General features: G+C 38.4%; 1 protein-coding gene across 3 annotated transcripts in view; it reads right to left on the bottom strand.

The window, feature by feature from the left end:
- Positions 1-13,348, bottom strand: part of LOC125277195 (cullin-9) — a 62,176-nt gene that overhangs the window by 43,232 nt on the left and 5,596 nt on the right. For all 3 annotated transcript variants that reach the window (XM_048205521.1, XM_048205522.1, XM_048205523.1), the window contains exons 3-6: positions 11,899-12,053; positions 6,202-6,783; positions 1,289-1,430; positions 981-1,171 (exon numbers count right to left, since the gene is read on the bottom strand). In XM_048205521.1, the coding sequence (XP_048061478.1) occupies positions 981-1,171; positions 1,289-1,430; positions 6,202-6,783; positions 11,899-12,053 (1,070 nt within the window). The remainder of the gene's footprint in view (positions 1-980; positions 1,172-1,288; positions 1,431-6,201; positions 6,784-11,898; positions 12,054-13,348) is intronic.

Here is a 13,348-nt window from a genome sequence, read left to right as displayed (position 1 = left end):
TAAAGCTACAATTTTCTCTGTTACCTTTGTTCTTTGATTAACATTAATGACAGACATCACAGCAGCTGGTTTATTAGGCTGCTTTGACTTTAAGAGCTGCCACAGCCGAACATGATTCTCACAACTCTTTAAGGTCTTTTAAGACGCTATTTATTCGTTTAAGACTGCTCTTATGAGGATACCCGACAAAACTGGCATTTTCACATAATTTGGTGTGGTGTTGTTTGTTCAAGGGAGAAAGTGCTCGATACTGGCACGCATCTTTATGTGCACAAGTCGGGTGTGTGTCACAGACACTATATTCAGACAGCACATTCTTGTTTGCCTCATGGTGCTTGAATGGTTAAAAGTATTTGCGTGAAAAAAAAACGTGATCATATAATGTAACGCTAGCCAAATTAAGACGGAAAAAAACGGATGCCGTGTTAATTGCATTAAATATTTTTAATGTGTTAAACTGAAAAAATTAATTTTGACTTAGTTAAAAAAATAACTAATTTTCACAGCCCTAATATATATAATGTTTTCAATGTTTTGAAAAGTCTCTTCTGCTCACCAAGGCTGCATGAATAAAACAAACAGCACTTATTTGAACATTATACATTAACATTAACATTATAAATGTCTTTACTGTCACTTTTGATCAATTTAATACATCCTTGCTAAATAATACATATTAGAATAAAACTTATATAATCATTGCTTTTAGTATTTTTCCCCCCCAAATCAAAATGAGGTTGGCTTGCATTACAGTAATGAGAATCTTCACTGTCAATACAATAAATATATATATTTCTCTCCCTTTCTTTTGATTTTAGGGCTAAATATGACATTATTTTGAGAGGTTTCATGAGATTCACATTTTGGATGATTTTTCTTTGTTTTAAATTTTTCTAAATCCTAAACCTTTGTAGAGGGGACACTCGGGGCACTGAATGGCACTGTATTTATTTTTTACATAGACTAAGAGCAGTGAGTACCGGTTCATCAAGGCTCTGTCGCAGGATGTTGTTGATCTCCTGCTGCTGCTTGGGTTCCAACTTCTTGATGAAAAAGAGCACTTCCCACCATTCAGCACGGCTCAGGGTGCCTGCGTCATTCTGGGAGCCCTCCATCAGGTAAGGCAATGTGTACAGTCCACCGGGGGGCTTTGAGAAGAACGTCTGACTCACTGTCATGTTCACAAACACAGAAGAGAACACTGGTCTCATATAAAGAGATGGATACACATATAAGGCAAACACAATCATTTGGTAGAGTGTGAGAGTCCTTGATGACTAAGCCTTACCAGTAGTGAGTTTGAGTGTCTCTGTGAGGGAGGAGGCCTTTTCCTGCGTCTCTTTCTCAGCCTGTCCTCCACTGCCATTGCCCAGAATTTCAATCATATGCCAGTGCACCCAGTAGGTCCTGGAGAGGGAGTTCCAGTACACCTGCAAAAGCCAAAACATGACAGGATTTAAATAACATAAAAAGGGTCTGAATTGCTTTTCTTTTTAAGCAAATGGACAAGGAACGGATTATGCTGATGAATGCTTCAACTTTAGATAATGTTCATTGGCAAACTCAAAAGGTCAAAGTAAGAGAAGTTTAATTTTCTATTCATTTGATCTGAGGTTTGCATTTTTTCAACTCGTACTTTCCCTGGAAAATGAACCAATGACCACTGCATGGTTAGTGCCTTGCTCTACTTTTTGAGCAAGTTACGTTAACTTCGATAGCAGGGTTGAATGGTTGAGCTTGATGAATGCAGATGTTTGAGCGTTAATACAGGTTTGATTAAATATTAGCAAAGACTTTAGATATACAAAGATGGTGCACTCATATTACTATGAATGGGAGAAAGTACAAAGCGTAATATGGCAGAATAAGTCCCGCCTTCTAAATAAGAGTGCAAAAAATGTCACGATTTGAGCATTTGAAAAAATTTATGAGACGATTGTTGGGTCAGATTTCATTGGTGATTTTAAATATGAAATTTAATCATAAGCTTGCTAAATAGCTTTGGAGAATTTGATGTTTCCCCATTCAAAGAGATGACATGACTGAAATAGCTGCCTGAGAGGCGTTTCAAAGATGGCCGTCGAGTGAAACGACTTACCAGAACTGCACCCCAGTCAGCGCTGGAAGCAATATTTTTGATAAACTCACGACAAGACGAGTTGAAACTTTTAACTATTTGCAAATGAATATGGATTGCAACATTCTAGCACCATGTCTACACCGGTCAGGGACGTGGACTCAAAGCGAATGTACCAAATCTATTTGTCCTGCTGTCGGACAAATGCATGGAGTACGTCAGAAATAGAACGGAGCATCAGTTTACTTTCAGTGACTTGAGAGTAAATGGACCACTGATTATAACAGGTTACAATCTATATCATTTATATATACATTCACATGTAGCAGGACCTATATCGCATTTGTCAGCCACAATACATCATTGAGACAGTCTCATTTCAGAAAAGCAACCATTACCAGGGCTCCAGCTTACATTTGACAGGAGCAGCACCAGTGCCACTAAGTTCTACAGATGGTGGCACCAGCACCTGATTTGGTAGTGCTGAGGGGATTTTGAATCATTAAGGTAATTTAATCATAGAATTACTATTGTTTTGCATTACGTGGAGTTAATAATAATATGTTTATTTCTTGGAATTGCACATTTGACAGTAAAGCACTGAGCTTGAGTTGAGAGGCAGATAAAATTAACTTACGTGTTCTGACAACGGAAGTGATGTCTCACACTCATTGAAGTATATGCGCGAGACATCACTTCCTTTGTAAGAGCGCGATCAGACCTCACTAACCGAGTGCTGAACGCAGATGGACATAGTGGTGTATTAGAGGTAAAAAATTATAATAATTATTATCATTTAAAATAAATACTGTTCGGTTTCTCGCACAAACTGATCGTTTCGTGTCTTAGGACATCAATGTGCAGTCATGAGCCGCAGGGTTTAATTTGGATTTGTCTATACATGTTTTTTGACTCTTATAAATTGTGTTACCATTGACACGCATTATACAACTGCCAGACCGCAACAGTTGGAGTTAACCCTCTGGAGTCTGAGGCTGATTTGGGGCTTGGAGAAGTTTTGACATGCCCTGACATTTGTGCTTTTTTCAGTTGTTCATAAACATATAAATGACAAAAGTGTCATTACACTGTATTCAGCACAAACTAGGCTACAATAATATGTGAGGAACATGTATGTACATGTTTGTATTTTTGAAGGAATAATGTTTATGCGTGGTTATTGAAAAAACAAAAAACTTAAGTCACTGAAATAAGGGCAAAAAAAGTATATTAAATCTGTGTTCACAAGACTTTTGGGTATTGGAGGTTGTAGACTAGAGTTTTTGCTTCAGAATTATGTAAAAATTATGCTGCCTACTCCTTCATATAAAACAATATATTGATTTAGTTTTTGTAAGACACTTTTTGTCAAGAAAAACGGTATGCTTGGAGGCGTGAATCTGCATGAATAATGGGCCATTTACACCTGAGAAGACAAAAGAATCACATAATAATGACCTGAAATGACTTGCATATTAATGAGGCCTTTCAGTCAGGTAAGCTGTGAAAAAAACCCTCTGTAATAATGTCTCAGCTCATCATAAACAGCAATACTGTGAAATATTATTACAATTTAAAATAATGGTATTCTATTATATTCTTTAAAATATTATGTATTCCTGTGATGCAAAGTGTCTGAACAATTATGTTACCTCTATGGCATTTCATATAGGCTTTTAGCTTAAAAGCATGCACATTTGGACAAATATTGATGGATTCTTATATATTTATGTCAATTTTCTATACTAAGAAGTAATATTTATTGTCATCACTATGAGTGCTGGATACTGTGTTTTCAATTCATACTTGTAGCCGGAGGGCGCTCTCTGTACACCTTTAGGCCACAAATTCATATAAAGAAGAAAAGGAACTAGGAACTAACGGCATGTCTTCTAGAGATCGCTAACCATTGCTTTAACATCCAAATAAACACTTTTCAAGACAATAAATACACGATTGAGACGATGAATGCATGTATTGCCTCTGAATTTGCATCTGAATAGCGCTGGCTCCGTGGGCGTGGCCGCATTAGCGGGTAATGAGCTGAATCACAGACTTCTGACATGGCTCTCTTTTCATACAGATTACATAAACACAGAATGTTTGTTTTCGATTTGACTTGCACGATTTAAAACCTGACATTTCAACGTTTCTTTAGACGTAAGTGTCATTTTTTTGTCATTAGTATTCATAAGTTACAGTTCATTTTCTGAGAACTATCAGATTGGACTTCGTTCAGAGGGAGAGGAGAGATCACGCATCATGTTAGTTTTCTTTATTTTACAAAAAGCACAACATTGTGTTTTTACTCTGAGTGTACACAAATAAAAGAAGACATTCTATAGTTTCAATTGATATATTACTTATGTCTCTATGACAAGAAATGACGGAGTATTTTAAGTCTGTTTTGCTGATATGTGAAAAAAAATCCTGCAAAACGCGCCGGCGCGTTTTCAGACCTCAGGGAGTTAAAAATCATCATTTGTGTTCTACTGAAGAAACAAAGTCACCTACATCTTGGATGCCCTGGGGGTAAGCAGATAAACATCAAATTTTCATTTTTGGGTGAACTATCCCTTTAAGCAACATCTAATCTCCTTTGTGTTTTATTTAATGACCACTAGGAGGTGCTCGAGGCATAGGTCTTCCTTGATTGGTTTTCCCGGAAGAGATATGTTGAAAATGAAAGTAAAAGAGTTACGCATGTTCGTTGCATTTTATCGTGAAATTAGACTTATGTGTCTTTATTAAAATCAACACATTAACAATTTATCTTGAGTCTAATTGTAATGTTATTTTTTTATTACTTGGCCCGCCCGATCTGCCTATATATCTGCGATCCTTGCATCACTAAAACACTCACACAAGCCAAGTAGCGTTAGCATTGGCTGAACAACACTGCGGACAAATCTGCATGATCAAAAACTTCCATGATTGTGTTTTTCCTTCAAATAACAAGTCAAGAGAATGAACAATGCAAATCAAGGAAGGAATTTCATTTCAATATTATTATAAGATAACCAATTGGGCAGGGTGGTGATACATTTTGGTAGCCTGACTGGATGACACACATGGAACAACATTCAATTTTATAATGGTTGCTTTTCTGAAATGAGACAAGCTCAAAAACGAATGCAGATGACAAATGTGGCCTCCAGAGGGAGCAGCCTTCAAAATGAGACCCAGAAGGGTGTAAAACCTGGCAATTTGGACTTCTTGCAAAACCATCTTGCCGTCTAGCATCCAGACACGATAAAGACTAAACAAACCAGATATTTAAGGTTAATCCTTCTCTCATTTTTCTTGCTTTTGTTTTCCATTGGAATTATTCATAAGAATCCAAATTATATGCTGATTGGCTGCTGTTTATGATTAGCAACCTAACTGAAGTTTGAATGTTAAATTTAATGTTTTATTTGTTTAACACTCATAAATATAATATCTATTCACAAGGCTTTTTTTGTTCCCTGGGAAACAATTGATAATGATATTCCATCTAGGGCTGGGCGATGTATCGAATGCTTTTGTCTACGGCTCTGTCTATTAAATGCCTCTCCATTTGAAAGCAGGTGATGGCGATTTAGCGGTAATCAGGGAACCGGCTTTACTGAAGAAATACGCGTGACAAAAGCATTCGATACATCGCCCAGCCCTAATTCCATCTGTCCAGTCATGCTTTTTTAAATGATAATAATTATTATTTATATTTAACAATAACTGTAATTATTATAAACTGAATAATAATCACTATTATTATTCAAGGAAGACAAATAGCCTACATTTTATTTGATAAGGTAACTGAATAATGAATAGGACATAGGTTCAAAAGGGTTGAGGACCACTGGTCTAGTGGACATGATAAAAACAACGGAGAAGTGTGTGAACAGCCCCTAATAATGCACATTTCTAATTTTAGTGAAACTTAAATCAGTCTAATAACTGACAAATATATAACCACAAAAGTTGTTGTTAAAATTAAAAAAAAAAAAAAAAGTTTATATAAAAAGGTGCCAAACTTTGACATTGCCACAGACAAATTTAATGGCCTGGATAGTATACACTGGATGTGAGAAACATAAAGTGTTTGATATTTTTTGAGTTTCATGCTTTCACAGAGCACTAACCTGGACCGGCGGTGAGCCGTCATTACTGTAGCGAAACTCTCCTTCATCCCCAGCACTGACTTCCTCATAGTCCTCCAGCATACGGACCATCATGCCACTCTTTAGATTGTCCTGCACATACTCCACATATGCTGAACGTGAAGTGAAGTCAGAACGTGTCTTGAAACCATTTGTCGTTTTCTTCTTCTTTGGTGGGGTGACTGCAGCCATCGCTGTAGCAACCATGATGGAAGGCGAAGCGGAGAAGCGTGGCTGAAAGATGGAGCGGACGGCGTGTTTCTGGATTTCATTATTTATTTCCTCCAACCCTCTGCAAGTGCTCGTGGAGGTGAAGGGCAGCTGCCTGTTACGGTCCCAGCCCATGACACGCACCAGCTCCGAGATGAGGTTGGCCATGGCCATGGTGAACTCGAACTCCCGCTGCACACGTGCGTGCTCTGATTGGTAGGCTGCCGTGGAGGAGGAGGGGCCAACATCCTGACGATCGTAGGTGGACTCCACTCCTGCCGTGTTGAGCTTGTCCATCAATGATGTGACGCACAAGTAACGCTTCACCAGAGAGAAAAGCAGCTTGCCTGGAATCTAAAATAGACAAACCCAATTTGGTACACTGTTACACATGAACATTAGTACAGGGTCAATGAAAACTAAAGACTTAGTTTAAGTTTTAAGATAAAGAAAAGGAAAAATCCTTCAAATTTCAATTTATAAAAAAGAAAAAGAAAGAAAGAAATCAATCAAATACTTATAATATTTAAACAAAACTGTTTCACTGTTTTTTTTCCCTAAGAAATAAATAATAATAAAATATTATGCCAAACTATTTTGCTTTTCAATTTCATCCCATTGAGGCCTTTTACCCCATAATTATAATACCAGGACATTTTTAATGCATGTATGTAAATGTATTTTTAAATAAATATATAGATCCAGACAAAATGAAAGAAAAAAAAAAATGAAGAGTTTCATGTCATTAATCCACAAGTAATAATATGAAATTAAATTATTACAGCCTAACTGTAAAATTACAATACTAATATTTATGGCTGTGCTCATTCGCGCTTGAATATCTATACACCATAAAATCTGGTGAAATACAATACTCTTTTTTTTTTTTTTTTTTTTTTTTTACAATTATCTTATATAGCCTAGCCGTTTTTAATAGGATGGACAGTTGAAGGAATCTTCCCTTGTTATACTTAAATATAGCTATTGCTTCTTCTTAGCCTACTAATGTGTTTCCTGCAAGTATTCTATCTGAAGCACACAACTGCATGAGCTTGTATTTTGGGTTAAGCTGTGTTGCTTTGACATTGTGGAAAATAGAATAATAGAAACAAAATGTATTAGCCTTTTTAACCATTATTATCAATCTAAATTAATCTACTGTGAAATATAGGAGCTTGTTAAAACTCAAACGTGAGATTTTACTGGGATGGTGTGTTCTTTATTTATTACAATTCGTTCATTTATTTTTCGTTCTTCTTTTATTTAACCTACCCTTTACTGTGTCAGTAATTGCTGTGCTGCCAATTTCTGATTTGGGAGCATTATTTAGTGATGGCTGATTTCAAAACACTGCTTCAGGAAGCTTCGGAGCATAAATGAATCAGTGTATCGAATCATGATTCAGATCGCGTGTCAAATCGCGTGACTTTGGCGCTCCGAACAGCAGATTCGATACACTGATTCATTTATGATCCGATGCTTCTTGAAGCAGTGTTTTGAAATCGGCCATCACTAAATAAGTCGTTATTTTGGTTTTTTTGGCGCTCCAAAAATATTCTCGCCAAAAATATTAAATTTGAACCAATTAAATATGTTTTTAGTACATTAATGGATCTTGACAGAGGAAATGTCATTGCTCCCTATGGAGGCCTCACAGAGCTATCGGATTTCAACTAAAATATCTTAATTTGTGTTCTGAAGATTAACAAAGGTTTTATGGGTGTGGAACGACATGAGGGTGAGTAATAAATGACAGAATTTTCATTTTTGGGCGAACTAACCCTTTAAGCCTAAATGTAAAATAACACTGTAGTGTAATCACTGTATAAATTAAATACAGATAAATCTTTGTTAAAGATGTGTTTTGCTGTTTGATTAACAATGACCTGGCAGCAGGTATTTATAAGTTGCTGTCACTTTAAGACCGAATGCACGGATCCAATATACCATGACACACATCCAATTTCTTCTTAACTCTTTATGTTTACTTAAGACATAACTGACTGTGTTTATGGGAATTACTTGCCGAGACTGGTATTTTGACATAATTATGTGTACGTTTGTTCAAACACATGAAGATGCAAAAGTGGACTCAATTCACTGTTAAACACGCCTTTGTGCGCACAGTCCGATAACAGCACGCAAGTACCGAATTTATGTGAAAATTAGCAATTAATCAGCGAAACACATTTGTGCCGAACTACGATCCATTTAACCCCTAGCATAGAGCAGAATATTGAGTGGAGCATCACAACACACAGTGATAATGGCTAGAGAAAGAGTAAAACCTGAGCGCTGAACATTGAGGGGTGGGGTGGCATATATTTGCAGCTCCTATTTTCAGACGTCTGCCTCTTTCAGCCAAAAACTGAAAATGTTGTATTTGGCCGATAATTTTCAGCGGCCAAAATTTCGATGCACCCCTAGTTAGTTAACCTTGAGCATGGACAGGGTGTGTCTACCATCCAGCAGCTCCTGCAGAAATTAGAGTATCGATGAGATCTCGCAAGATAGAGGGTCTATATCCCGGGCTAAACACCGGCCAGAAAAAGAATAGATCATTTTTGGGCATACAGGCGACTGGTAGAAGGTGCCCTTGCCTCAGAGATCATGTTCGTGACCTTCCAGGAAAGGCATGAACGCTCCTGTCAAGAGGCCATAGATGGAGGCTGCACAACTTGGGTTGGGGTGCCAAACTGTTCTGCCAGAGTGGTGCAACAAGTAAAACTGAGTGTCTGTCCTCCCCGATTCGGCTTATGACCAGAGGGAGCAGAGCAGAGCGGAGGAAAGGCATAAAGGCACAGAGAAATCCACCGGTGGGCTAATGCATCTTTTTCTTTTGTGAAGAAAATGGGGCAATGGGAGTTTTTTTTCCAATGCAAAGAGGTCCATCTCTGCTTGCCCGGAAATGCTCCAGATCATGCAAATCGTCTGGGGGTGGAGTCTCCACCCCTCCGGAGGCAGTTAATTCCGGGACAGCATATCTGCAACCGTGTTCATGGAGCCCGAGCAAAGATTGCACTATGCTCAAAAGAGGGGGCATGCCAACTTGTTCAGCGGGCAAGACCAGAGACCCCCATGGCAGTTTATATAGGCTACCACGGTCATGCTGTCCGGTCGGACCAGGACATGGTGCCCTCCGATTTCTGACTGGAACTCTTTGAAGGCCAGAAGTACTAGCATAATTTCCAGGCAGCTGAAATGCCAGTTCATCATCAGTTCCATCCAGGAGCCGAAGGCTGGCCTGTCGTCGCACAAGGCGTCCCAAATAATCTTGGAGGCGTCCGTCACGACTACTTTCCTTCTGGATCCTGAGCCCAGTTCTACCCCCAACTGATACAAATGGGGTCATTTCCAGGGGACCAATGCTTTGATACAACCATGTGTAACCCTGAGAATCATGGGACATGAGCCTTCAACCAGTGTTGTAGTGGCTGCATATTTGTAATAGGCCCAAAAGAACTACTGAGGAGGCTGCTGCCATGAGGCCCAGTAGATTCTGAAACATTTTCAGGGGAAGGCTTTCCCCGATTCTGAATGACGCCACTAGCCTCTGAATTTTCAGAGAGTGAAAATCCAGGCAAAATCCAGGTCCGCATTTGGGCCGAGTCGAAGACTGCCCTCAGGAATGAGATACGTTGGCTCCGGTCCAGGCAAGCAATACACTCGGGTGCTTATCCGAGGGAAACGGGGGAGCCTTGCATGAGCCACACTTGTGGAGTGACATTTTGCAACAAACATCTCTCAAATTTGCGCTTTTAAAAATCATAAAAAATCTGCTCTTTGAAGAGTTGTCGGATAGCTGCAGAGAAGCGCTGAGTCAGCTGCAGCTGATGAACTCCATTAATCCGCTGCTTGAGGCTTGTTTCAATGGCGAGCAGAAAGGCCTCTATCATCTTCTTCGGAGGAGATGATCTTCTCACTGAAGGAGAAAATTTCTGAAGAAAATGGCTTTCAAAGTGACTTAAATACGCTGTCGGGCCCGCTAGTTTTAGCAGGCTCAAAAACGAATTGTCTGTGCAGGTACACAGACGCAGTCGCGTCCGCGCGTCTTTCAAAGTATACTAAACCAAGGATGCGCGCGGATGACAAAGTTCGACACATGTGCAGTGCAATTTTTTCTATACTATTACCAGACAACCGGACATTCGCTGGGCAGGATTGGGGAAGAAAAATAGTGCAGCCACCATTGCAACATAGTTCAGAAGATACACCAAGAGAACAGGAATGAAAAACGATGGAGAACTCATGCTTTTGAGTTTACTCATCTTATTTTTTAATCGTTCTTCACACACTCTTCTTCGACGACTGCACATTGCGCTCAGTATTGTGCGTATTGCCACCTAGTGGACTCTTCTTTCCTGCTTGCGCATGCGCTGTTGCACGCGCACCGTCCACGCAGTCTCGAAATTTGAACGGGGACGGCTGAAGTATACCCGGGGCTTTAGGCTTCAGTATTCTGTTTTCTGTATTCTTTATGGGGAGTTTTCCCCATACATGTCAGCTATTGACGCAATGCAAGTGAACTGTATTGAAAAGGAACTTGTTTTGTCAAATTATTTATTCATTTATTTTTTTGGTGTGTATTATTTACCAGAGCATTATGCTGTTTGCTTAGCAACATTAAATTCTATTGCAATCAATTGTGTGTTGCATCTTGTGCACTTCATGGAAGAAGCATCACTATTTCAAGTCGCACGAGTTGCTGTCAATAATTAATCAATTTCAGTTAGGATTCTGTCTTAGAAGGAAGTTGCCCATGTAGACAGACAGCAGTAGGGCTTCACGATTTATCGCGATTAAATCGCATGCGATTTGGCAAAGGCTGCGATTATTTAATGCACAGCTTGTCAGAGCTGTACGGCTCTGTGATCAGTAGTAAATGCTTCTCCATCTGAAAGCCAGAGGGCACTCATGCGCAGAAACCCAAAATATGCCCTGCCGCAGAAGATAACAAGCATCATATTGCTGTAGCTGAATAAACAGAAGATTTAAACGCTTCAATTATCTAAACATGACTAATAAACACACAACTGCCTTATTCTGTGTAAGAAGCCAAATCATCTCACAGAAGGATGTTCAACTGTCGTTATGAAGTGAGTTGAGTAAAAACATGTTATTAAATGTTGTCTTTTGTTGGACAAGATGTTAATAAATGCTTCTCATGTCTGAAAGATGTTTGACGCGTGTTGGTTTTACATCATAAGCGACTCAAACTCGCAGTGCTTTCAGATGGATTAGCATTTAGAGCCATACTTCATTGACAAGCTGCGCATAAAAGAAAAATAATCGCAGCCTTTGTGATTTCATAATTGCACTAAGAATTGCGTTTAAGCAATAATCACATTTAAGTTCAATGTTATTTTTCGTATCGTGTGATAATTCATGCAGCCCTAGACAGCAGGCAATCAGGTACCTCACTGGGTTTTGGACTTATTTTCAGACAAGAGTGGAAAGGAAGATGAGCACCTGGGGAAGATGGATGCCCTCAAAGGAGATGCCATGCTCCTCAGAAGAGGTGGTCTCTGCAAAAAGCTCCAGCAGGGTGTAGCGGTTATCAAAGTCCATGTGCTGCTCGATGCCATCCTGCTGGCTGAGGGACAGGAGCACATAGGCACGACTCCCTGTAAGTCAAACAATATAATCTTAAATCAATGCAGCATTTATTTATTTTTTATTTTTTAAATTTGAATTTTTTTTTTTGAAATTTTATCTTTATTTACTTTTGTTACACATTTGGCAGGCACTTTTATTCTAAGCAACTAACACTGCATTACAGGTATACATTTTGTTAATTCAATCATTCTCTGAGAATCAAATCCCTGAACATCCATTAGAGTATATGTAATATCACAATGATTGTAATCCAGTTTTAATATGGCAATTGAGTTTCTTGAAGAAGGTATCAATAAACTAACTACTGAACTTTCATTATTATTGCTATAGTGAAATTGATCTCACTAATAATAATAATAATAATAATCAACAACAAATACAAAAACAATAGAGTTGAATGCACCATTATAAGCCTAATGGAACAAACATAAGCCTCTAACAACCAGAGACAATTCAAAGAAACTTTGCAAATCAATAGAATAAAGTGGCAAAACAAAAGAAAACAATATCACTATGTTTTGGAAAAAATGGGTATGCCACATCAGTCTGGGTATATTTCCATCACTTGTTTTTCCCCCATTATAAACAAATAGGTAAAAAAGAGACCTTGTTTTTCATATATTCATGGATAAAAATAAAAAATAAAAATAAAAATAGATTCAATACATGATTTACACATGGCTGGGCTGTTTCATCTGATGGGTGAAAAAGTCTTGATAAAAAATAATAACGTTTGACCACTGTTGTCCAGAGTAATTAGTCTTGTTTAATACTTCTTCAAAGCGTTTGATTAACTGGTGTAAAGCAACTGAATAAAAGATAGGCTAGGTATGATGACGCAAAACATAGTAGTCAGACAAATAACAGAAAAACATCCATATCTCACCAACAGCAAAATGACTTGACAAGCAACTTTAGTGCTGATTCTTCACTATTCTCAGAAACCCCTTTCTGCAAAAACGTACATTCTTCAACAAAGTATGGTCTGCTTAAGGGTGCAAAGTTTCAGTATAGTACAGAACACTGTAGTAACACCACTTCCTTAATTTTACAACGTACAAGAAATAACATGTGGGCCACTAGTCAAAGTAATTTTGATCTCCTAACATGCAGCGTCATTTATAAGAAAACTGAAATGTGTAAAAACTAAAGCACTATCTAAACATTGCTCTGTTTGTTTGAGCAGTCTGGCAATCCAACTTCTGGCTCAACCACAGGCCTGGATTTTGGGTTGGGACTAGCTTTTTTACAACCAATGGCAGACAGGAAATTTACTAACTAGGGAATACACACACACATACAA

The sequence above is a fragment of the Megalobrama amblycephala genome, linkage group LG10 (assembly GCF_018812025.1).
Source record: "Megalobrama amblycephala isolate DHTTF-2021 linkage group LG10, ASM1881202v1, whole genome shotgun sequence".
NCBI classification, from domain to species: domain Eukaryota; kingdom Metazoa; phylum Chordata; class Actinopteri; order Cypriniformes; family Xenocyprididae; genus Megalobrama; species Megalobrama amblycephala.
The sequence above is the reverse complement of the archived record's forward strand: the minus strand, read 5'-3'. Positions and strand labels throughout refer to the sequence as shown.